Below are 25,340 nucleotides of genomic sequence, written 5' to 3'. Positions count from 1 at the left end.
ATAAATAAATAAAATCTGAAAAAAAAAAAAAGACTCCATATACTTCTAAGAAGTCTGAGACTTGCTCATGATTAATTCTGTGCTGGGAGCCCACACTCCCCCAATGGCAAACTAAGCACAAAGCTAAACTATCCCTGAGCCACCACATACTTCTTTTTTTTTCAACACCAACAGAAAGTTCTGTGCTGGCATCTTCGGATCTGAGCTCAGAACTTGGAAATTATAAGGGTAAATGCAGTTACCATGTAGAGTCCACTTTAAAAAATCAAGATCAGAGGTGCCTGGGTGGCTCAAGATCAGGAGCACCTTTGGCTCAGGTCATGATCTTGGGGTCCTGGGATCAAGCCCCGCATGGGGCTCCCAGCTCAGCAGGAAGTCTGCTTCTCTTTCTCCCTGGCCCCCAACAAGTTCTCTAATAAAATCTTTTTTTTTTTTTAAAGATTTTTTTTATTTATCCACTTGACAGAGAGAAATCACAAGTAGATGGAGAGGCAGGCAGAGAGAGAGAGAGAGGGAAGCAGGCTCCCTGACGAGCAGAGAGCCCGATGCGGGACTCGATCCCAGGACCCTGAGATGATGACCCGAGCCGAACGCAGCGGCTTAACCCACTGAGCCACCCAGGCGCCCCTCTAATAAAATCTTTATGAAAAAAATCAAGATCAGCACTAAATGGGAGACAAAACAGTATTGCTGGCTGGTGGGGGACATGTCCGATGAAAGAGTAACAGAGAACATGGAACAATGTATAGGAATATTTTATTATCCAAGAATAACTGATACTGGGAAAAGATAAGTACATAGATTTTTTAAAAAGGTTTTTTAAAAAGGTTTGTGGGTGACTCAATTGATTAAACGTCTGCCTTCGGCTCAGGTCATGATCCCAGGGTCCTGAGATCCAGCCCCACGTTGGGCTCCCTGCTCAGCAGAGAGCCTACTTCTCTTCTCCTTCTACCTGCCACTCTGCCTATTTGTGCTCTCTGTCAAATAAATAAATAAAATCTTAAAAAATAAAAAGGTTTGTTTTGTTTTTTTTCATGAAAACTAAAAAAAAAAACCAATTCTTAATTTAATGAGTCATAATTAGAGCTATCCTCTTACTCTTAGAAACACAGAAGAATCAAGTACTAATTTCACTTCTAGCAATTAAGAAAAAAATTGAACAATAGCATGACATATCCTTATTTTATATTCAGTCATGAAGACTGATCATAAGGAAAATAAAAGATTGATCATAAAGATAAAAAAGGGGAGAGTGCAAACATTTAAGAGTTGTTGTAGGCAAAACAATGGTGCCCTCAAGATGTCCACAGCCCATTCCCCAGAACCTATGAATATGCAGAATTACATGGCGAGAAGGAAGTAAGGTTGCAGATGGAATTAAGGTCGCTAGTCTGCTGACCTTAAAATAAGGATATCATACTGGATTACTCAGATCACCCAGGGTAATCCCAGGGGGGCTCGAAATGTGCAGAGGGAGGAGGAATTAGTTTCAGAGCGGTACAGCGTGAGAAAGACTCACCTGGCCACTGCTGGCTGGAAGACAGAAGGAACCAAAAGCCAAGGAATGAGGTCAATCTCTACAAGCTGGAAAATGAAAAAAAAAAAAGAGACTCTCCCTAGACCCTCCACAAGGAATGGAGCTCTGCTCACTCAGTTAGACCCACTCTGGACTTCTGACCTCTAGAACTATAAGATAATGCATTTGTGCTGTTTTGGTTTTTCTTTTTAAGATTTTATTTAATTATCTGACAGAAAGATGAACACAAGCAGGGCGAGGGAGAGGGCGAAGCAGGCTCCGCGCTGAACAGGGTGCACGATGTGGGGCTCGATCCCAGGACCCTGGGGTCATGACCTGAGCCGAAGGCAGATGCTTAACGACTGAGCCACCCAGGTGCCCCCATTCATGGTGTGTTGTTTTTTTTTAAAAGATTTTATTTATTTATTTGACAGAGAGAGATCACAAGTAGGCAGAGAAACAGAGAGAGGAGGAAGCAGGCCCCCCGCCGAGCAGAGAGCACGATGCAGGGCTTGATTCCAGGACCCCGGGATCATGACCTGAGCCGAAGGCAGAGGCCCAACCCACTGAGCCACCCAGGAACCCACATTCATGGTGTTTTTAAAGCCACTAAATTGGTGGTAATTTTTTACAGCAGCAGTAGGAATTTAAATCATTTTCTCCTGAAGCACTCAGCCTATCACAATCATTGCAGGGTTTTTTTGGTTTAACTTTATGAGACAGCCACTTTTCAAGGGCTCAAAAGAGTCTCTGCTCTGTTGACCAGAGCCAGCCGTTTTCCATGATCATTTTCACACGCTTCGCGGAACCCCACCTCTGGCACCGGCTTCACAGTTTACCCTGCAAGCCATTTACCCACTATTTGCAGTACATCGCCCTAGACTGGAGGCCAGCAAACTTTCCGTCAAGAGCTAGACGGTAAATATTTTTTGTGGGTCATAGTCTCTGCTGCATATTCTTATTCCCCTCCACAACCCATTAAACATATAAAAAACGACTTAGCTCACAGGCCATACAAAAACAGGCTGCAGGCCGGATGTGGGCTGTTGTCCGAAGTTTGCTGACCCCCAACGCAGATGCAAACATGTCAGGGAGAGATTGGCCAACACTGACGGTTGGCATTTATGTGAATGTTCAATGGGAAGGATTTGTAAATGATAATTCATTTTGTAAGCAGCCAGTTCCCAGTGACACCCTTCCCATAATGACAACTTTTGCTTCATAGATAACTTTGAAACTGTAGAAACTGGAAACACAGTAGGCGCCTGAGGGTCTCCTGTATCCTCAGCGAGTATCCCAGAAGGGCTTCAGCAGAAAGCAGAGATTCTCAGCCAGACCAGGCTGTCGGCTGCTGTGAGCGCCCGCTAAGAGACCATGGGTTCGTGCTCACAGTCCCACTCTTCCTGTGACTTGCACTGAAATAAAACCTCAGTAGCACAAGCACAGGAAAAAAAGACACATTTTCCTTTCCTACCTACCCACCACCTAGGTTAGACGCATTTAACAAACAGCGCGCACTAAATGCTCATTAGAGCTGGTGATGTAAGAATGTGTGTTCAGGTTAGGGGAGCAGATCACACAGGGGAGCCAGGAGCAGCAACGCCAGGCCCCAGAAGGCTTTGGGGCTCTGCAGGGTCTGCCTTCCATATTCTGCCTACATGAGGGGAACTATGAGCCCGGCCTGGTGGACCTTCCTTCATCCAGAATGTCCAGTCCCTCAGCAACAGTCCCCACCAAACCAGGGATCTGGGGGTTGAATGTCCCCCGAAATTTCATGTCCGCCCAAATCTCGGAACGTGGCCCTAGTTAGAAATAGGGTCTTTGCGGACATAATTAGTCTAGGTGAGTTCATACTGGATTAAGATGAGCCCTAAGTGCCATAACTGGTACCCTTCCAAGTAGAGGAGACACAGATGCATGCAGGGAACGAGGCCCCGTGCAGACAGGGTAAAGACAGGGCTAATGTGTTTATAAGCCAAAGAACACCAAAGACTGCCAGGAGCTGCCAGAAGCTAGGGAGGGCAGGATTCTTCCCTAGAGCCTTCAGAGGGAGCACGGACCTGCCAGCACCTTGATGGAGGACTTCTAGCCTGCAGAGGTAGAAGAGCTAGGACAGTAAATTTCTGTTGTGTGCAGCCACCCTGCCTGCCGCTCCCCCTGCTTGTGCTCTCTCTCTCTCTCTCGGACAAATAAATAAAGTCTTTATTTTTTTTTTAAAGATTTTATTTATTTGACACAGAGAGAGTAAGAGAGCAGGGGCCTGGGCCAGAGGGAGAGGGAGAAGCAGGCTCCCACTGAGCAAGGAGTCCTGTGCAGGGGCTCAATCCCAGGACACTGAGATCATGACCTGAGCCCAAGGCAGACGCTTAACCAACTGAGCCACCCAGGCGCCCCATAAATAATAAAATTTAAAAAGATAAAGATATCTGGGGTGCCTGGGTGGCTCAGTGGTTAAGCGTCAGCCTTCAGCTCAGGTCATGGTCCCAGCGTCCTGGGATAAAGCCCCACATCGGGCTGTTTGCTCCGAGGGAAGCCTGCTTCTCCCTCTCTCACTCCCCCTGCTTGTATTTCCTCGCTCGCTGTGCCTATCTCTCTGACAAAGAAATAAAATCTTTAAAAAAAAAAAAAAAGAAAGATAAAGAAATCTAATTTTTAGATGCTTCCAGAAATTTTAAAATAATTTTAAGTAAACATGGCTAAACAGGGAAGTGAATTTTTAAACTTCGTACCATCCAATTCTACCACTATAGAATTTAAGTCTTAAGGTACTTTCCAGGCATTTTAACAACTTCTGTTTGTAAGACTTACAGAACGTAGATCAAGTTGGTTATCAGTTATTCACTCCATCTGTGGCTCTGTTGGTTAAGCATCTGCCTTCAACTTGGGTCATGATCCCAGGATCCTGTGATGGAGCCTCCCGTCGGGCTCCCTGCTCACGGGGAGCCTGCTTCTCCTCTTCTCTGCCATTCTCCCTGCTTATCCTCTCTGGCTCTCTCTATCTCTCTGTCAAATAAATAAATAAAATCTTTTAAAAAAATTATTCACTCCAACTGAGCACCAAATGAGTACAGAGTTCGACCTCACTACTGAGTTAGGTGACTACTTGTGAAGGAGCCTAGTGCTTGTCCTCAGGAAAAGGCTATGTTGGCTGGCAGACAGCGAGAGCAACAGGAGTTACTAATTTATAGAATTCAGGGATGGTACAGCACTCAAAAAACGACTCTTACTGTTTTATTTAAGAAACGAAGCCTCAGGGGTGCCTGGGTGGCTCAGTAGGTTAAAGCCTCTACCTTCGGCTCAGGTCATGATCTCAAGGTCCTGGGATCAAGCCCGGCATCGGCATCGGGTTCTCTGCTCAGCAGGGAGCCTGCTTCCTCCTCTCTCTCTCTCTGCCTGCCTCTCTGCCTACTTGTGACTTCTGTCTGTCAAATAAATAAATAAAATCTTAAAAAAAAAAAAAGAAGAAGAAGAAGAAACAAAGAAACAAAGCTTCAGTTTAAGTATCACACCCAGAGTTAGTGGCACAGCTGGGTCTAAAACTCTTATCTTAGAGAACAACAACCAAGGATCACATAGAAATGTGCACAGTAACTTGGATACCATTTTAAGGGAAACTCCCCCCAGGGTGAGCAGAGGCCAGAGCCCTTACTGTTGCAGCTGAGTGTCCCTGCTGCCCTTTGCTATTTAAAAGCACAGCTGATCGCTTCTCGGCCTTTTGGCTAAGATCAAGTGTAGTATCTGTTCTTATCAGTTTAAAAGCACAGCTGACAACAAAGGAGTTCTGATCAGCAGGTGCAGTGGGGTATAGCTACCTAGCAGGTGGCATGAAACAACACTCAGACCTTTCAAGATTTTTCTAAAACTATCTTCCTACTGAATCCTACCATACAGCGTGTATTATTAAATGATCAGAAATCAAAGGCTCCAAATGGTTCGAATGTGGAGAAAGCCTTTCCTCAAATCCAACAAACTGTCAATCTCTGTGAATTTCAGCCCAGAGCCACACCACCACCCTGGCCCTGTTGTCCTCAGAATGTTCCTCTTCCATCACCAAGATCACAGTCATGTTGACCTAGAGAGACATCCTCCTGAATTTTGTTACATACCAACTATACACAATGTTACACACAACTATACATGACTTAAAATTTTTTCTGAAGTTCTTTTTCTGATGTTAGGAATCTGAAAATGAGACATTGAAAGGTCTCGCCTGTTTCACCGGAAGAAACTAAGTATCTGCGATGTCTCCAAAAGGAACAGAAGCAGCATGAAGAACTCTGTCCTCCACCTCCTCTGCCAGCCCACCTGCAAAGACCAAGTGCCTTCTGAACCAATGCCCTCCACACTCCTGGTACAGGCTGCGGCAACACTGTTAGCAAGAAAGCAGCGGGGAGGGGAAGGAGAGTCCCTAGTCTTGTGGGTATACAATATGATGTGTGAGGAACATTCCTCCCCATCCCCTTTCAGATCTACATCTCGCCTCTAGTTACTCTGATACCTTCATCGCTTCCAGTTTGACTCTCTTTTCTATACAGTCACTAGAATGAATCCAAGAAAGTGCAAATCCTGTTTAATATTCTCCACAAGCTCATTAATGCCCACCGGACAGAATCCAAATTCCTTAGCACAGCATATAAGACCCTCCTAACTTGAGCCCTGCCCACCTATCTGTCCTTCTTTCTCCCTTGCTCCCTCAACGCAAATCATTTGCCCCCAAATGCTAAGACTACTTCACCCCTCCAGGGTCTTGCTGCTCTCCGTTCAGGCAACAGCCTTACTCCAGATCTTTCAAACCCAGCTCTGACCTCTGTGCCTTGGGGTAGTTTGCCCTGCCGTATCCAGATGGAGCGCTCCTTCCCCGAAACCCTCAGCTCGACATCAACACTGTCCATCAACCGCTCGCACCGTGGTACTCACCAGCCCCTGCGGTAAAGATGTTTTCCATAATTCTCCACCTACTCTGTGAGTTCCTTCTTCTAAGGGGCCAGGACTGCGGAGTTTACGGAATGAATGGGCAGGAGAGTTTGGAATGCGGTCCGAGGTCACGATAACAGATCTCACCAACTCTCCCGAGACCAGGGTCAGAGGGGAACGCGTTCTGGGCAGCGCTGGGCTCAGCAAAGGTCGCGGGGCGCTGCTCACAGGCTGGGGGAGCAGAGCCACAAGAGACCCGCTCGGTTCGCCTCAGTAGAGTCCCCACACCGCCTGAAAAACGAAGAGCTCGCGCTGGGTGGCAGCCATCTTGCTCCCAGGATCTTCCGCCGGAAGCTGTAGCTAGGCTCTGCCCCAGACCCGCCCCCGCGCTGGCTGCCCCTGGCGCTGTGTTCTCGTCGACCGGCAGGTGGATCTTGGTTGCGGGGGGTGGGGAGGGTGGGAGGGGTGGTGGTGGTGGTGTCACTCAGAGGGTAACGGAGAGCCCAAATACATAGCCACATTAACTGCAGAAGTCAGAAAATATTGGACTCTACTTCAGACCCGGCCTTTATTTCTATATATTTTAATGCTGGTGTGATTAACATAATCAACAATGTTATATTCGTTTCTGGTGTACAGTATAGTGATTCAGCGAATCCATATACTGGACTATGTGCTCAAGATAAATGTAATCTTTTTTTTTTTAAGATTTTATTTATTTATTTGGCAGAGAGAGATCACAAGTAGGCAGAGAGGCAGGCAGAGAGAGGAGGAAGCAGGCTCCCTGCTGAGCAGAGAGCCAGATGCGGGACTCGATCCCAGGACCCTGAGATCATGACCTGAACGGAAGGCATCGGCTTAACCCACTGAGCCACCTAGGCGCCCCAAGATAAATGTAATCTTAATCCCCATCACCTATTTTACCCAACACCAACACCCCCCCACCCCCCCACCCCTGACAAACCTCCTTTCTGGTAACTTTGTTCTCTGTATTTAAGAGTCTAGGGGTTTGGGGAGGGGGCTGTTTTAAGAGTTAAGAGTGTTTTTTGGTTTGTCTTTTTCTTTGTTCTTTTGGTTTCTTAAGTTCCACCTGAGTGAAATCGTTATGGTATTTGTCTTTCCCTGGCTTATTTCGCTTAGCATTACACGGTCTAGCTCTATTCATCCATGTTGTTTCAAATGGCGAATTTCATTCTTTTATGGCAGAATAATTTTCCAATGTACATATATGTGCACACACACACACACACACAAACACACTTCTTTTTATTCATTCGTCTATCAGTGGGCACTTGGGCTGCTTCCATAGTTTGGCTATTAAGTAATGCCGCAATAAACATAGGGATGCGTGTATCCCTTTGAATTACCATTTCTGTATTTTTTAAGATTTTATTTGCCCATTTCAGAGTAAGAAAGAGGGAGTTATCAGGGGGAGAACAGACCCCCAGCCAGGCAGGGAGCCCAAGAGCTGGCTCGATCCTGGGATTCTGGGAGCATGACTTGAGCCAAAGGTAGATCCTTAACTGAATGAGCCACCCAGGTGCCCCAGTATTTTCATATTCTTTAGGTAAATACCCAATGGTGTTATTAGTGGGTGGGTAATTTTTTTTTTTTTTTTGAGGAACCTCCATACTGCTTTCCAGAGTGGCTGCACCAGATGCATTACCACTCCCAGTGCACAAGGGTTCCTATTTCTCCAGGTCCTCAACACGTTTCTTTTGATTTCAGCCATTCTGACAGGTGTGAGGTGTACTTCATTGTTGTTTTGATTTGCACTTCCCTGACAAATGGCGAGCACCTTCCGGGTCTGTTGGCTGTCTGTCCTTGGGGAAACATCTGTTCACGTCTGCTGTCATGTTTTAATTTTATTATTTGGTGTTTCTTTCCCAGCCCCCTTTTTTTTGAGTAGGCTCTATGCCCAACATGGGGCTCGAACTCCCAACTCTGAGACTAAGATTTGCGTGCTCTACCAACTGAGCTAGCCAGGTGCCCTGAGTTGTAGTTCTTTATATATTTTGGATCCAAACCCTTTATTAGATGTCTACAAATATCTTCTCCCATTCAGTAGGTTGTCCCGGTTGTTTCCTTTGCTATCAGTATTAAGTAAGTCAGGCATTTAGTTACTTGAGACCAGACCTTAAAGAAAATGGGGAGCCTGCTGAGAGGGAAGAATATTCCAAAGAAAAAGACTCCCTGGATAAGGTCCCGAGTTAGGCCAGCCTGCCACATTTCAAGGAAGGTAAGAAGTGTTCCTAGAGGACAGGGAGGGCAAGTAGACTGGTTGGCCTTGGCCAGGTGAGGACTAAAGGCACCACCAATTGCTCTGGACTCTAGCATTTGTTTTACTATTGCCACTCAGACCTAGTCCCGTGGCCAGAGGAAACCTTAGTTGCATAATCAACTGACTACAGAAGAGGGGGACCCACAAATGCCAGCTAACACAACCAAGGAGGGAGGGCCTGGGTTCTGCCTATCTCACCATACATCCTTTGGACATAAGCCAACCCCACCCTGAACCCAGTTCTCCTGTCAGACCCAAGGTCTGCTATGATCGGACTTCTACTTAAGTGGGGGTCCATTATGCAATGGGACAGTTCTGTGTACCCTGCTGCTCATAGCCATTAGGAAAGGATACCCTATAGGGAAATTCATTAGACTCTAAATACATCCTAAAATTATTTCCAAATGAAAACTGGGTTTAAAAGACTAAAACTGGTCAGAATAAAAACGACAGTTTTATGGAGATTTTTTTCTTTATTGAGAAACTTAAGACTTGGGTACATCAAATAAAACCAATTTCTTGGGGGAAAAAATCAAAACCCACAATAGAAAAAAAAAGTTAACACTGTCTGGGCCACAGCAGAACCCAGAGAATATATTCTTTTAATTGAAAAATTCTAGGTGCTTCATAATTGACCTTTTGATACAAAATGACCTATTAAATTTCCCAATTTGTGGTTCTTGGTGTTGAGGTCCATAGGACACGCTAGAAATCTTCAAACCTTGAGCTGAATTCCTGGAGGGGTTATTTGGCTTTTGAATCCTGAAAAGCAAAGCACCAACACAAATTAAATGCACGATCAGAAAAACCAGAGTTGCCCTGAAATCTCTGACTTATAAAAAGGTACTGCCGAGAGCAGTACTTCTTGACACTAGGGTGGGGCAGTTTTGCTGGGGCTGTCCTGTGCACTGTGGGCACTGAGCACTACCCCTAGCCTCTGCCCATGGGATGCCAGTGACACCTCTCCAGTTGTGACAACCAAAATAGGTCTCCATTGGCAAATGTCCTCTGAGGGGGCACTCCCGGCTAAGAACCCCCTGCTCTGAGGCTAGCTAGGTACTGTAAAGCCCCACACCCTTCCAGGCCACCCTGTACTCAAAGCTACTGCTCTCTTGCTTAGATACCAAATGAAGAGTCCAGGCCCTTACCATGTGTCCTTTCCCTTGTCTCTGACTCTGGTTTATCTGGTTGCCTCCTTCCTCCATCAGGAGGAACCTGCTAGTCCTTGTCAAAGTTCCCAGCTAAGCCTCACTTACCCCTGCCCCTGTGGACGGGGCCACAGCCGCCAGGGTCAGAGTGGACAAGAACACACCCTGTAACTGGAGGCAGGAGTGTCTGGTCTCCCATACACTGACACCAGGGCCCGAGCACCTTGTGCTCCCAGAGCCACACAGCAGCTGCACACACAGCTGCCCTCCCCGACCTCAAGGCAAAACCAGGGAGATATGTTCACAGAAATGAAGCTGCGGGATCTGATTATGACAACACCTTGTGTATCTGTTGTTATTCTAAACCAAAAAGGTCATTCGTAAGACCTAACCAGGGGCTCCTCATAAAGAAAACTGTTATTTGCTCCTTACAGTTTATAACCTGTTCTCTCGTCTCCAAATTAACTCTTCCAGATGACAGAGAGAATCCAGGTGACAGCCTTCCCAGGTTACTGGGTTACAGGAGCTCTCTATGCTGCCCTGAATCTTTTAGGAAGATATTTGTAAGTAAAGCCATTGCAGAAAACAAAAACAGCCAAACATACGGTTTCTCCTTGTCTAAGAGGTAGCAGCAGCAACAGCGCCCACCTTCTGGGCAGCTTCTTTCTTGGCATGATGAGCCTGTAGAACCGCCACGGCTTCATCCACCTGTGAGGAATCTCTAGGCAGTTAGTGACATCTGCGGAGAGGCCTAGGCCCCTCCCTGGCGCACAGGCCTGGCAGCAGCGTCTCCCAGTGCGGCCTGCTCTTCCTAATTCCACCCCCCACAGCAGCTCGCAAGTCACAGGCAAGGCGCGAGGAGAGGGTCAGGAGACGGCAGACCCGAGCACCGCCGCAGGGTGTGGGGACCAGCTCACCTTGGAGCGAAGCGACTCAGGGGACTCCAGCATGTGCAGCAGCTCAGAGTTGTCAATCTCCAGCAGCATGCCCGTGATTTTCCCAGCCAGGTTTGAATGCATGGTTTGGATGAGTGGGAACAAACGTTCTCCTGGGGAAAGAGATCTAATTAAAGCCCAGGATGACTCCTAGTGAACGGACAACGGCGTTTGGGTCAGTGCCAGGCTCCGGCCCCCTCTTCTGCAAACATATGGATCACTCACCCAGCATCTGCTTTTGCTCTTGGGGGGGAGCTGCGGCCAGCATGGAGGCGGTCAGGGGCTCCTGGCCCTGCACGTGGACCGCAGGCTGCGGTGCCTGGGAACCAGGAGAGGCAGCAGGTTAGCAACAAGCCTGATGGTCCTGAGCCTGACCGCTCAGTCTGAAAGCCTACTACGTGACAGAGATGGAGGTGGCGGTCCTTGCTGCCAAAGAACTAACAGCAGGCCTTGGGGATGAGGCAGTTACAGGAGCAACAGAGTTATAAGCCTGAACACGAAACCAACTAAAATAAAAACCATGTGCTATTAAAAGGGACAGGAAGGGAGTAAGAAAATAAACCTACAAGGCTCAGACCGTCAAATGATTCCATTTATAACTATATCCCCCCCCATCACTTTATCATAACAAATGATGTTATTTTATCAAATGCCCCAGGACTGTCAACATGCATTGTCAATGCCAATCACGGGCCTGAAAGTAAGGCTCTGAAGGTAAAGACTATTATATTGAAGCAAGGCTCTGAGGCATCTGCATTTAGACAGCAGAAAGCATGAGTAAGTCACTTTGGGGTCACAAGGCAGACTGTGGCTCCTCTACACCGGTTACTTCTGGGCTCTGGGTCCAGTCCCCCACCCCAACTTAAGATCTCTAAAGCTGACTTCTCTTCTGTCAGATGAAGCTCTTTCCTGCCTTCACAACCCACTTTTGCAAAACAGCGAAGATCAACTCAGCCAGCGGACCCGAGCCGCTCAGAGAGCTAAGCGAGCACACACACGTTGTAAAGCGAGGGAGGAAACACCAGCTCTTTCTGCTGGGGCATTTCTGAGTAGACTACTGTGGGGAGGAATAGTTCCCAGCCCCTTCTCTCCCAGGACTGAGAGGCCCTGACAGGCAGTGTCCCCACAGGAAACATGGCACCCTGACACAGAGCGGGCACTGAGTACCTGCAGGAGGAATCAAAGCCAGGCACCTTGTCAGTCAAGCGCAAACATGCGGTTTGGCAGGCCTCACCTGCAGAGGCTGGATGGCGGGGTGAGGGCTGCGGACGCTGGAGGCGTATTTGTAAGGTGCGACAGCCCGCGGAGCAGCAGCAGCGACGGCAGCACGAGGTGCTAAGGTCTGCACAGCTGTAGGAACACCTTAGGAAAAGAACAAGCAAGATTAAAGCCCGTCAGTCTGGGCAAAGACCCGTCAAATCCCATCTTTCCCCCTTCTGTGTGCATCCAATACCACCTCCAGACTGGCAGCTGTCAGTCAGCCCTTGCTGGGCGGCGCCAGCCCCACCAAAGTCCATAGCCAAGCGGTCCGGGCACTCAGACCCTACAACAGACCAGCAAATGCACATCAGTGTCGGCAGCAGGTGTCCAACTGGCCACGTCCCACGGAAGGAGCCATTCCAAAGCCTGTTCACACAACACATCGCACACGGGACCACGACTGCTACTTTCATGGAGCAGCCAACAAAGAACACACAACTCTCTCCACTTCTTGGAATATGGGACAGTCTGTAAAGAACAGTCTCCTTCAATCTCCCAAACCCACCCAAAAGAATAGGCTGCCTCTGTAGTCATCCGGCTAACAAGCTTCTATAATTAACCTCTCTCACATGAGTCACCAATGAGCAGCATTCTTGAAGTCACCGACACTCCTAGAACTCCCATTGTTTCTCTGCTCCTTATGTACCAACCAGAGCGCACAGCTAAGATTACAGAACCAGAACTGGAATGTGGGCCCAACAAACTGACCAACCCTGGGCAGAGCCTAGTCACCTGACTCCCTCCTCCCCAGGCCACACTTCTCAAGGCCAGTTTGCTCACCGACTCTCTGAGCGGTAGTAGGGAGGCCGCGAGAGGCCGGAGCATTACCAGTTGGAGCCAGATGGCGAAGAGCGGGACGAGGCCCAGACTGGCGGATAGCACTTGGCATTCCTTGGAAGCCTGGTGAAGATAAGAATTGTGCATCGCTGATGAAACATGTAGACCAGAACCCAGGCTGCGCCTCAGAGCCGGGCAAGGCAGGGAGGCATATCCTGGGTGATCAAATCACCGTTCCCCACCACCTACCTTGAGGTCTCCCACCTTGCTGCCAGCGGGGATTAGGCCTCATCTGTGCTAACTGGTTAGGTGTATAATACGGAGGTCTTCCCTGAGCCTGCAAGAAAGAGCACCCAGGCCCTTTTACTTGAAGGACTTGAATCCACATTGAGAGAAAAGTCTCATCTCCTCTCACTTCCAGGCCCAAGGCTAATTATTCAAGAAATTCTCAGAGTATTCAAAGGCCAGTTAATGGGGATTCTTTCATTCTAACTACTGCGTGAGAGAGAGAATGAATTCGTTTTCATTTCACGCTGACCACCTGAACTACAATATCCAAAACCCCTTTCCCCAACCACCACAGGCTGCGGAACAGCCATCGGGGGCAGGTTCCAAAGATCCATGAACACCAGCAGACCCACCTGTGGAACCGCTGGCACAAAGTAACCTCCAGCTGCAGGCTGGAACTGATTTAAGATGGCGTTGGCCGGGAGCGCTCGCATTCCAGCCACCCGCTGCATGTACTGGTTGGTCAGGTGAGCCTTTCTCTCTTCCTTCCTCTGGGCCAGAGCGACATATAGTGGCTTGGAGCCCACGATGCGTCCATTCATCTCAGTGACGGCTTTGGTCGCCTCTTCAGGAGATGAGAAGCAGACAAAGCCAAACCCTTTGCTTCTCCCATCCTCCAACATTACCTACAAAGGGACCAGCTACTTAAGGAAAAGGTATTCTATGTTAGGGGACAGCTATTAAGAGCCATAAAACCTGGTTTCCACTCCAAGAGTTCCCAAGTCTAGGAGAAGAGTTCTAGCCCTGTCACGGGATGTACCCTGGACCAATTAAGTCACGGCCCCTAAGGACAGGACCTAGGCGTTTTCTTTGTTAGATCCCCAGGTGATCCTAATTTTCTAAACACTATGATATGGCTAATGGTTAAAGCAGGAACTCAAAGATGTTTCTTGACACCTAGAAGCGCAGTAGCTACCTTTGGGTACCCACTAGAAATCTGGACAGTGTTAAGTTTTTTTTGTTTTTTTGTTTTTAATTTTTTTATTTTATTTATTTATTTGACAGAGAGAGATCACTAGTAGGCAGAGAGGCAGGCAGAGAGAGAGGAGGAAGCAGGCTCCCTGCTGAGCAGAGAGCCCGATGCGGGACTCAATCCCAGGACCCTGAGATCATGACCCGAGCCAAAGGCAGCGGCTCAACCCACTGAGCCACCCAGGCGCCCTGGACAGTGTTAAGTTATTTACTTGTAGAACTCATCTGCCCAAGACCTTGGTGAACAAAACTTTGATCATCTCTTAGCAAGGTAAGGATATGCTTTTGAAATACCACATACACACAGGAGTTACAAAACCAATGACTGCCACCATTAATTTAATGGGTGTTAACAGCAGAAAGATGACCAGCTAGAAAAGACAACTGGATTCTAGTCCCAGTTCAGCAATTTCTAAGCTGTGCGATTTTTTTAAAAAAGATTTTTATTTATTTGAGATAGATACAGCACAAATAGGGGGAGAAATAGAGGGAGAAGCAGGTTCCCCAATGAGCCTGACAAGGGGCTGATGCCAGGACCCCAGGATCATGACCTGAGCCAAAGACGTGCTCAACCAACTGAGCCACCCAGGCACCCCCCACCCCGAAGATCTTGTTTATTTATTTATATGTATTTTTGAGAGAGCGAGCGAGCGTGCGCACACATGAACATGCATGCGTACATGGGAGCAGGGGTGGAGGGTGGGCAGAGGGAGAGGATGGAGGGAGGGAGAGTGTGCACAAGCAGAAGAGCAGCAGGCTCCCTCCTGAGCAGGGAGCCTAACTGGGGCTTGATCCCAGCACCCTGGGATCATCACAAGCTGAAGGCAGATGCTTAAATGACTGAGCCACCCAGGCATCCCGGAGGGACAGAAGGTTTAAAGCAGGCTCCACACTCAGCAGAGCCCAGATGTGGGGCTTAATCTGAGGACCCTGCGATCATGACCTGAGCTGAAATCAAGAATCAGACTTTTAACTGACTGAGCCACCTAGGTTAGGTGCCCTTAAGCTATGTGAAAGGCTCTGAAGCTCAATGCCCACCAGACCCCCTACGGCCAAATGCCACCAAGCCAAGGTCTACCGGTTCGGGCCGTCTTTCCCCACATACAGCCAGTCATTCACAGATGGTTCTTCTCCTCACCTGAGAAGGTCACTTATAGCTTACCCCTGGCCTGCCTCCTCAGAAACACTGATAGCAACAGGTTACTGTGTGCTCAGCACCATTTTGTATCTTAGCTTGCTCCCGGACAGCCCTCTGGAGGTGGAGGACATGAAAATAAGGATGTGTGCCAACTCAATGGACCCCCCATCAAAAAGATGGGCCAGGACAGTGTCTGAAAACAAGATACCCTGATCTTGAAAATGGTGCCTGTGAAACTTGCCCAGACAGTTTTTATTCTATTTTTTCTATTTTATTTTATATTCTATTTTATTCCTATTTTATTCAGTTTTTATTCTCCTACAAATGCCGACTCAAGCTCTGTGCTGATAAGCAAGGAGAGTCCACCATACCTCACACTGATGAAGGCCAGTCAAGGAGGTGATAAGAGGGAAGGGGCACGAGAGGCAACAAGGAACCCTGACGGGGTGGGCCCTGATCAACTCCCTGCGGACAACTGACGTTCCTCTGAGGACGCTCCCAGGTTGTGTGGGACTTAAAGCTAAGGGCCAAGCCACATCTTCCCCAGCCCACTCGGCCTCTGTTCTCAACCCCAAGAGGACTCTGATGTGTGCGGCACCTCCACGGAGCATCAGTGTCTGCATCAGGCTAGGACTCCAAACTCTCACACGCCATCACTGCCCATGACACCCCCCGTGGACCAAGGCCATGCACGCACCACCCTCACATAACCCACGTTCTCCTGTCCTCAGACTCCGAGTCCTCATCTTTAGGAGGGAATTCACACGCACTCGCCCTGCTGCATCAGCTGACGGGATAATCAAAGAAAACCAAGGAAACGATGCACACTGCAAACCGCGAAAGAGCCACTTTCCACTCCCGTCCTCCACCTTTAATTTAGCTTTGTACAGCCAGGCCAGAAGTCCCAACCCCAGTTCCCAAGTCCTCAAAATACATTTGTTCAAGGATGAAGTGTGGCAGAGTCGTAGAGACAGGCCCCAAGACAAATGGAAAACAACCTGTCTGGATTTCCTCTGCTCATACTGTCGCACCATCTGTCCCCACGCCAGCACAGAGCAGCAAAGAATGGGAAAGATTCAGGTGCTTGGGGGGTCAAGATCGGGGACTGCTCAAGTGACCTCCACACCTCAATGTCTGGGAGGCTGTGCATGTACACGTAACGAAATGCCTTCTCCAGAGCATATACTCAGATGCATAACTGAACGCCAGGAGGGACTGGCTAGATTAGCATATCTATTCTCAGAAATGAACACAAGTTAGAGTCCACTCCTTCAATGAAACAAATGCCAATAAACCTCTAAAATATTGCAATTTCTACTTTCGATCCCAAATCTCAGAATAAAATACCTTAGCACTGGTGATAGATCCAAAAGGAGAAAACTCTTTCCTTAACTTCTCATCATCAATGGTATCATCCAAGTTCTTAATGTAGAGATTCACCCCCTGAAGCAGAAGGATCACTGTTAATGCACATCTGTACCCCACAGATCCCCTAAGACACTGGTTCTCAAAATTTGGTCTTAGCCCCCCTTCTTGGGTACTTCCTAGAAATGCAAATTCTTGGGCCCAAACCCTAATCCACTGAATCAAAAATTCTGGGGTTCTGAAAGCCATGTTCTCACAAGCCCTGCGGGGGGATCCTGATGCAGGCTCAGGGTTGAGATTCCCGCCAAGGACTCTTGACGGGACCCCCAGTGTGGGCCTGGCTTTCAGCACAGCTGCTCTGGCCGGCCACTGGCACCAGCAGGGCTCCTGCCCCCACTCAAACAAAGGGTGAGCATTCAAGTACAAAGAACCCATACCAAGAAGAACAGACTGAGGCTTCCAGAATGAGTCCCTAAATGAATAAATCAATCTTCTGCCCTGTACCAAAATCACTACTGTTCTGGTAGGTATTTCCTTATACACCTGAGGATCTTGGGAGAAAGGAAAGGAAGAGGCAGATTCCCAGTCCCCAAAGAGAAAGCCTGCTTAACCTAAGGATGCTCTTGCCAGTTCCACAGGAAAACCCTGGATAGGAGGCTGTGCTAAGGCCACCTCTCACCTGATACCGACTAATTCTCTCTTGTTTTAGCTGCTCAAATTTCCGCTTTAACTCAGCCTGCCGTTCCACTTTCTTCTGTGCACGGCCTACAAAAATCACTTTCCCACTGATTTCTTTTCCATTCATCTCTTCCACGGCCTGAAGAGGAAACGGGTTTTAAATCAAAATGCAGAGGCAGGGGGCTTGCTCTGGAGGCCTGAAAGTCCCACCAAATACTGGGAGAAGGAAGTCTTTCCTATAGGAGTTAAGAACTAATCTCATTCCATCTGAAGGCAGCTAAGCAAATCCAAACTTCCTCATGAGTAAAATGGGGTTACTACTTAAATGGGTTATTGGTCCAGATGATACAGAAAAAAATGGTAGTTTTATAAATACAAGCACGGCAGATACGAGCCGAGGCTGCTAATCTGGGTGTCGAGGAGTCTCTTGCGTTCTCGTGGGAAGAGAGTGGCGCAAGCTGAGCGCCCAGCATCACGCTTTCCCCACAAGCAGCCGCTACGGTCAGCAACTCCACCACTCCTCGGGCCCGAGTCCCCTCAGTAGGAAGGGGAGCAAACACCCATCCTATTCCTTCAACCTACAGGGGTGAACACTGAGGTGACAGGTAGGTGCCAAGTGCTCTGAGAACAGGTAAATGAAGGGTTACCACATGAAGTCCCCTCAGGCCAGTAACTACGTCACTATGACACTCGGGCAATGGTAGCACCGCTTCACTACGTGCCAACCAGGTCCTGCCCATAATCGGGGGCTACTTCTGCAAATGTTTCCCCGACCCTCATGGGACTCTCACCTTATTGGCATCCTCGTGTTTTTCGTAACTCACAAAGCCAAAGCCTTTGGATTTCCCACTGGGATCTCTCATCACCTTGACACTTAGGGTCTTACCTATTACCAAAGGACAGAACTATTAGTAACACCATCTCTATTAGAGCTAAAGGAGAGGCGGCTTCTCTAGGAGCCCAAATGAAGCCAACTCTCACTGAAGCCAGATGAGCTCTAGAAAGAGGCCCCAGGCCTAGCCTTCTACTTCTGGCCAAGCTACTGAGATGGCCCTGGGGCTGGGACAAGGGAGGATAAGGCCAAGAGTCTACTCCTATCTACTCTGTGACCCTATCAAGCAAGGTAGTTAAATTCTGGGCCGGGACACCATCATCTCTTAAGCAACTAAGGTACAGGAGCTCTACATCTGGCAGACTGTGGAAAGGTGCACGCAGGGCGAAGAAGCCCAACTTACCGAACTGGCTAAACAGCTCTTTCAGACTCTCATCATCCACCTCTTCCCCGAAGTTTTTGATATAAACATTGGTGAACTCCTTGGCTTTGGCTCCAAGCTCAGCTTCCCGCTCTTTTCGAGACTTGAATCTGCCCACAAACCTAAAAAGAGACCATGGAGAACAGTGAACACCTGGAGGAACCAATCGTCATTTCCAGGGGCCCAAAGGAACACAGGTTAAAGGCTGACAGGAGAGGTTAAATAAAACACACGAGTCCCCAACCAACCACCAAGACAGCAAGCTCAGAGACGCCCCAACTTCCCAGCAGAAAGAGAGAGGCGGGACTGTCCTGCAAGGACCAGCCCCAGGACTCCTGGCTCAGACCAGGGCTACTCCTACCACATCACACTGCCTTCGTGAAGAAACCTGATGACCATGTTTTTAAAACGTTCATTTCTGTGCATCTATGTAAATGCATAGAAAAGGTCTGGAAGGATACAAACCAAACTGTTAACAGGGGTTAGTGCTAGGGGCGAGATTGCTAAAGTGAACTGTGAGGTAGTCTTTGCTTTTGCACTGGACTCATTCCCGTGTTGCTGACACAAGTGGGGGAATGTAGCCATACACTGAAAATCTTTTGATCTCTTTCTAGTGATACCACTGGCCACATACACGTTATCAAGAAAATTCATCCCCTGGTCTGCTCAACATAAAAAGGCGCCCCACAAAGAAGAGAGATGATTTTTGTTTGCTATAGCCAAGACTTATTTTCCCTTCTCTCTCTGCATGGCTTAGCTAAGACCTCCCCACCTCCCTATTCTGCATAACCACACCAAAGTGACAAGGTCTATAATGAACAGTGTCTTCTACCATCAGATGAGATTTTCATTATAACCGAATTAAGTATTACTGTGGAGCCAGCCTTGTATGAGAAGGCCACTGAGTCATAAGTTAGCCAAGTGGAGATCTGGGGACAATTTGGCATCAACCCCTAGCAAATGACCCCATGGACAGACCAGAGTCACAGAAGGCCAAGGTCACATGGCTAGTACACAGCTCCTGGTCAGTCCAGGGCCCTCTCCACTCTGCCGCTGGCCAAGACCCCTGCTCAGAAAGGGCTCAGAGCTGCCTTCCAGCAAGCCCCAGTTGCCGGTGCTCACAAAACCCACGGACAGATGATGCTTTTAAGGGAGAGGCGGCAGGCAGGCCATGGCTTGGGCAGGAAGCCCACCTTGGCGAGTCAAAAGGGCTGCCACGGCTCGGGCAGGGAGACTCACCAGCCCTGGAGTGGAGAGGTAGGAGCAGGCCACACTTGGGCCGAGAGAACCAGTAGCCGCCTTGTGTGTGCCAGTTAATACCGAGGTGGGGCCACGGCTGGCTCATGCGATGGCTGTCGCTCCGGACTGGGACACTCACACTTTGCGGTCATTGAGGAGCATGCCGTTCATCTTCTCGATGGCCTTGTCAGCAGCCTCTTGCGTCTCGAAGTGGACAAAGGCATAACCCTTAGAGCCGTTCTCATCACACACCACCTGCCAGAGACAAGGCAGACCACTGTGGCACCACCGGCACCCCCAAAGATCTGAGAACCACATGGTCTTGTGCTCAGAGTTCTCCGGATCTGAGAGGCTGCTGGCGCATCTGCGGTCCAAAGACCGAAGACTACAGCACACAGTCAGGTTTTCCTAACATGAAGCATCCCACCAGGCACCTTAGTGATATTCCGTGTACAAACGGCAGCCACTAGTAGGCTGCTTCTATTCCGAGTGTTTTATTTCACTAAAAGACCTTGAGACTGGGTGCAAAAGCCCCATGCTGCAGACAAAGTGACCAGTTTCCATGCCCACAACAGAATTTCAGTCTAGTGCAGAGTCAGACACATAAACCACTACCACACCAGTTGTACAAAATTCTCCACACAAACAGGTGCAGAGAAGGAAGAGGATGATTTTACGCTTCTGAAATGACTAAGTACAGCTGCCTGGAGACCCGAGCCCCTGCTCTACCCCCCCCACCCCACGAAAAGAGAAACCCTTTGATGCCCTCCAAAGGTAGGAAACAAGAAGAATATTTTAGACAGAAGAAAGAATAAATGAAGACACAAACCACCTGCTGGTCGCACTGGGTTGTGGCACAAGATTACCTACAGGGAACTCGTAGGCTGCAGAGCCATTTCTAGCATTTCGAAAATGACCATATCCTGTCACCCAATTCCAAGGCTGTTCCCCCTTTGGTATTTCTCTTGTTCTCGTGAGTCAGTAATTACTCTGAAGTCATTTTATCAGTGCTTACCTTGCAAGACAGAATGTTTCCAAAAGCAGAAAAAGTATCATAAAGTGCCTTGTTATCTATAGATTTGTCCAGATTCTTGATGAAGACATTTCCCACACCAGATTTTCTCAAAGAGGGATCCCTCTGAGACCACATGATACGGATTGGCTTTCCCTTAATCACATCAAAGTTCATTGTATCCAAGGCCCGCTCGGCTGGAAGAGAGAAACACATTTCAATCAAGGAAATAAAATGTCACCTCATGTAGACGACTGCCACCATCCTAGGAACAGATGATTCTAGGACTTTTCAGGTAATCATTCGGACAAAAGGCAACTCTATTAAAATAAAAGGGCATCCAATCCCTCTAGCCTATGTTGCTCCTGAGGGCAGCCTTCTGGCCAGTAGCTCCGCTTCCTGGCAGAAGTCTCCAGCCCTCTGGGTTGTACACTTGCTGGGTAAGGGGGTCAGGCAAGATCATCTAACTGGCTTTATGGCCGCAAGATCAAATCATAATACGCACATTTGACTAAGTGGTATCAGTTATAAAGACTGAGCTGCCTACCACCCATGGTGACCCAGGAGAGACAGGTGATACTATCTACTTCATAAAACTTATGTCCGGGATGGCTAAGCCACACAGCTAACTACTGACTAAGAAACTAATACCAGACTCTGATTATTTTTCAGTAAGGTATTACATCAAATTACCAACTAGCTGTCATTTTGTCTACAATCCATCTACGAGACAAATGACAGAACAAAACCTAGGAGTGACTGGGGAGAATGTGCTATCCCTGAATTCAGCCCAGTTTCTTGTATTTTCAATTACTGAAAACAGAAATTGATTCAAAAACCTCAAAATGATAGATACTAATGGTCACACATGGAAACAGTCTTTATTATCCAGACAATAAGGATGAAGCCGCATCTTTCTAGGCAGGCAACGCAGCAGGCTCCGCACTTCATGGTTTCCAGACCTTCTCAAGTCTTAGTCTGAGCTCTTTGGAATTCTAGAACTTCAAATGCCCTGTGGCTCAACCAAGTTCTCCATCCAGCGCCTTGGGACACTTCCCTAGCTTCCCAACAAATCCATGTGTGTACCAGAGACCACTTAAAGGACCAGAAACTAAAACAGACCATCACCTGTCAGGAGGAACTCTTCTCTTATTGGAAGTAACACGATCCCAGAGCTGGTAGCACTTTTCCTGACTTAACGCAATCAAACGCCCCAGAATCTCTGGGGTTGAGGGGGGTGTCAGAGGGGGATTCTCCTGTCTCAAGGCACCACCTCACTTAAAACACAACACAAAATTCCCTAACTCTGCCCCCCACCCCCCACAAGCTCAACTGTCCAGTCAGCGGAGAGAGTATCTCCTTTTCACTCCTCTCCAAACACGTTTCCCACCTTCTCAGGTGGGCTGGTTGAGTGTGGAAGGGAAGGTCACGGAAAGCGGAGACTGGGGCAGGTCCAACTCAGGAAAAGTCCAGGCACAGAAGCGGTCATTTGTGAGGATTATCAGGGACCCCAGGGTCTCAATGATTAGCAGCTAAGGAGCCATTTCAACACAGCTCCCGGTCTTTCCAGACAGCGCTGCAGAAGACAAGTCGGCTTAGCCTAACAAATCTGGCTGCGCTTATTTATAGCAGGGAGAGGACCTGCAGAGGCATGTGTTGGCAGACTCACTGACCAGTGGCTTCTGCTACTATCACCAAGTGACAGGACTTTTGATCAGAAAGTGTCAAAGAGGCAGGCAACAGCCAATGTACCCACTACTTGCCCCCAAAGGCCACACTTGGCCACCTTTATGCCCTCTGGCCAGACACAGCTCAGCACACACAGGGAGTTAAGGGTAGCAGCGCCTCTCATCTCTCAACAAGTCTGATTCTCTGGTCTCAGCTGCAGCCTGAGCAAGTGACATTCTCTGTGCTTCATGGACAGCGAACAAAGTGTGGACAAAAATAGGGACGCAGAGATCCTTTGCCACAGAATGGCTTGTTTCTCCCAGTAATGGTCTCTACAGTTGTTCCCTTTTAATCTGAAGTCACGTGCGGCCCCTGATTAGGTTTCCTCTGGCCCCGCTCCGGCCACGCCTGCAGCATACCTCTCCACTGTTCCAAGCAAGGGCCCGGGTCTGGGCCTGGGCTGGCGGGCCTGGCGCTGGCACTCCCAGCGGAGCCTCCAACCTTCTGCAGTTCCTTTTCCCTCTCAGGAGTCCCCATTTTCTTCAGATGGGATGAAGAAGGGTTTTGAAAAGGATGAAGCTCTGTTCACAGGCGAGGCCATCATCTCCACCAGACCAATTTCCCCGCAGTGTTTCCCCAGACTACCTGGATACCCCTTCTCCACCGCCCAGGGCTTCGTCCAGGGAGTAGAGGAGTCCTCCACCCCAGGACCAAAGCCACGGACCCAGGAGCTGGCCTGGCACATGTGCCCAGGGTGCCATCGTGAGCCCCTGCTCCAGTAAAATGAACAGAATTGTTCCCACCGCCTCCCACCTGCCCTGAAAGACCCCTTATCCATACAAAAGCAAAGAGACTCAGTCCAGGATGAAGATAGGGATGGCAGCAACAGCTTTAGAATCTAAAATTTCTACAAGAATTGTGTTTCAATTGTTCTGCGTTTTTGGCAGGCCCGTGAGGAGCATGAATTCCAGGCTCAGTGACCAGACAAGGGTCCCACCTAAAGCAGGACCACATACATGGAGTGACAGGGACTTTCCCCAAATCCCATTGTACAGTCTCCTCGGGTTCCAGCCCCACCGCCACCACTGATTATGCCCAAGGTCACCCAGTTAGCAAGCAGTGGAAGCAAGACTGAAACTCCGGTCACCTGACGCCAGGAGCTTCATTCTCAACCCCTGCATCGGGCAGACTCCCAGGGTCCCCCCTAGGATGCCACGAATCTGGGGATATAAGCGTCTACTCACCGTCAGCCGGCTGCTGGAAGTTGACGTAGGCATAACCCAGGGAGCGACGGGTGATCATGTCGCGGCAGACCCGGATGGACAGCACAGGCCCCGCAGGACTGAACTTTTCATACAGCATGGCTTCGGTGACGTCCGAGTGCAGGTCACCCACGTAGAGGGAGGCCATGGGGTAGCTGCTGGCCGCAGCGTTCATCTCCCCAGCCCCCACCACCCCGAGCCCCGCCAGGAGAACTTCTTATAGGGACCACACAGGACAAAAGGGGCTCTTCTCGGAGCCGTGGCCCGCGCCGCGGCTCACAGGTGGCAGAGCGAAGCTACACAGATGCCGGAGCAGGCTCGGAGAGACGGGGGACCGGAAGGAGGAGTTCGGGGACAGCTCGTTCGAGACTGCAAAACCGCAGACAAAAGGCTCTCAAAAACAATATGGCCCTCCCTGGGAGTTTGTAATTTTGCAGCTGTCCTGGTCTGAAGCTCCAAATTTCGAAAGAGGGGGGAAAAAAAATAACGTACTAAAACGGGGACTCCCCTCCAAATTGTAAAAATTCTCCAAGAGGCAACCGAAGAGTGCCCACGGCGGCCTCCGGGACACGCGTTTCTCTATAAATATAGGCCTCGGGCTCCCGGCGGTTTAAGATTACAGCAGCCTGGGGAAGAGGGAAACCAAATCTTGGTCGGCGCCGACTCGGCAAGCCCCGGGGGCCGGGCGCGCAGCCTCCTCCCACGCCGGGCCGGCGAAGGGCAGTGCGGACACGTGGTGCGCCCGGGGCCGACGCGCGGGGGGCGAGGGCGGCGGGCGCGGGGCTGCCACGCGGCGCGGGGGCGGCCGGAGCGGAGGCGCGTGGACGCGGGCGGGCGGCTCACCACGGGACCGACGGACGCCAAGGTGCGGCGGCGGGCGCGGGCAGGCCGGAAGCGTGCAGAAGTGACTTCCCCGCGGGCTTTCCGAGGAGGATGCGCTTTTCTCTTTCTCTTTCTCTCTCTCTCTTTTTTTTTAGGTTTTAAAGCATTTTCGGGTTTTTTTTAGTCTTTTCTTGTTTTTCCTTCAGGCTAAGGCCCGAAGGCGGCGGAGGCTGCGGCGACCCGGGGCGGAGAGAGGCGGCTGGGGGAGCCACCGCTCCATTTATACCCGCCCGCCCCGGGCGCTGCTGGTCGAAGGGCGCCTCGCGACCTGGGCGCAGTCGTGCCCGCCCACTCGGCCCGGGGGCCCGAGGCGGGGCGGCCACGCGAGAGCGACCCGGCGCGGCCGCGCGGCGCCACAGCGACCCCTGGTGCGCGGAGGACCGCTCCGCTGGGGTCTCCTCGGGACCCAGGGGCCGCCTTCCAGCCGGGTAGACCCCACACCGCCAGGCCCTCCGGGAACAGAACACCTGTAACCCACGCACAGGCTCAACGTTTATAATCCACGTGTTGCTTTTTGTAAAATAAAGATGACATGAAGTAGTTACGATATAATAAGTGGTTCAGCATGTAAATGTATGGGCCCGACTACGGAAGACATTCTGAAGTTTTCAGAGTAATAGGACGCAGAGGTAGTTACCCAGACCCGGACTCCCACATCTGCAGGAGTATCCATGAGTGATGGGGTTAAATGTCGGTAACGCCTCCAAAGAACAAAATACAACCATGCCCCACTACATGGTATTCAGTTGACA

General features: G+C 49.5%; 1 protein-coding gene, 1 non-coding gene and 1 pseudogene across 8 annotated transcripts; 1 reads left to right on the top strand and 2 right to left on the bottom strand.

Moving 5' to 3' along the window:
• Positions 1-5,215: 5,215 nt before the first annotated feature.
• On the top strand, positions 5,216-5,363 carry LOC116568433 (annotated as a pseudogene).
• Positions 5,364-9,159: 3,796 nt separating this feature from the next.
• On the bottom strand, positions 9,160-24,882 carry PABPC4 (poly(A) binding protein cytoplasmic 4). 7 transcript variants are annotated; one of them, XM_032301722.1, is made up of 17 exons: positions 24,550-24,877; positions 23,689-24,332; positions 20,780-20,973; positions 19,904-20,019; positions 18,508-18,647; positions 18,064-18,158; positions 17,274-17,411; positions 16,577-16,672; positions 13,473-13,745; positions 13,081-13,168; positions 12,835-12,954; positions 12,251-12,337; positions 12,029-12,156; positions 11,020-11,113; positions 10,777-10,907; positions 10,465-10,567; positions 9,160-9,473 (listed from the first exon to the last, which is right to left on the bottom strand). In XM_032301722.1, exons 2-16 carry the CDS (start codon positions 23,879-23,881, stop codon positions 10,478-10,480), a joined length of 1,983 nt encoding a protein of 660 aa, XP_032157613.1. In that variant the 5' UTR covers positions 23,882-24,332; positions 24,550-24,877; the 3' UTR covers positions 9,160-9,473; positions 10,465-10,477. The 7 variants fall into 7 exon arrangements, 6 of the variants coding, with proteins under 6 accessions (XP_032157613.1, XP_032157614.1, XP_032157616.1 ...); XM_032301723.1 differs by having other exon boundaries at positions 10,508-10,567; positions 23,689-24,878; XM_032301725.1 differs by having other exon boundaries at positions 12,883-12,954; positions 23,689-24,878.
• LOC116568404 lies at positions 16,179-16,313 on the bottom strand. The gene has a single exon (XR_004276610.1). It is a non-coding gene; the product is annotated as a small nucleolar RNA SNORA55 (small nucleolar RNA).
• Positions 24,883-25,340: the final 458 nt, after the last annotated feature.

This window comes from Mustela erminea, chromosome 10 (genome assembly GCF_009829155.1).
Source record: "Mustela erminea isolate mMusErm1 chromosome 10, mMusErm1.Pri, whole genome shotgun sequence".
In the NCBI taxonomy this organism is placed as follows: domain Eukaryota; kingdom Metazoa; phylum Chordata; class Mammalia; order Carnivora; family Mustelidae; genus Mustela; species Mustela erminea.
Note: the sequence above shows the minus strand (reverse complement) of the source record. Positions and strands in the feature narration are given on the sequence as shown.

What these genes read in the sequence shown, in the direction of transcription:
- PABPC4 (XM_032301722.1), bottom strand. Translation starts at nt 23,881, where the DNA reads ATGAACGCTGCGGCCAGCAGCTACCCCATGGCCTCCCTCTACGTGGGT. An exon ending in CTTCCAGCAGCCGGCTGACG is followed by an intron (nt 20,974 to 23,688) that starts GTGAGTAGACGC and finishes TCTCTCTTCCAG; the next exon opens with CCGAGCGGGCCTTGGATACA. An exon ending in CTCCTCAATGACCGCAAAGT is followed by an intron (nt 18,648 to 19,903) that starts GTGAGTGTCCCA and finishes GTCTCTTTTTAG; the next exon opens with GTTTGTGGGCAGATTCAAGT.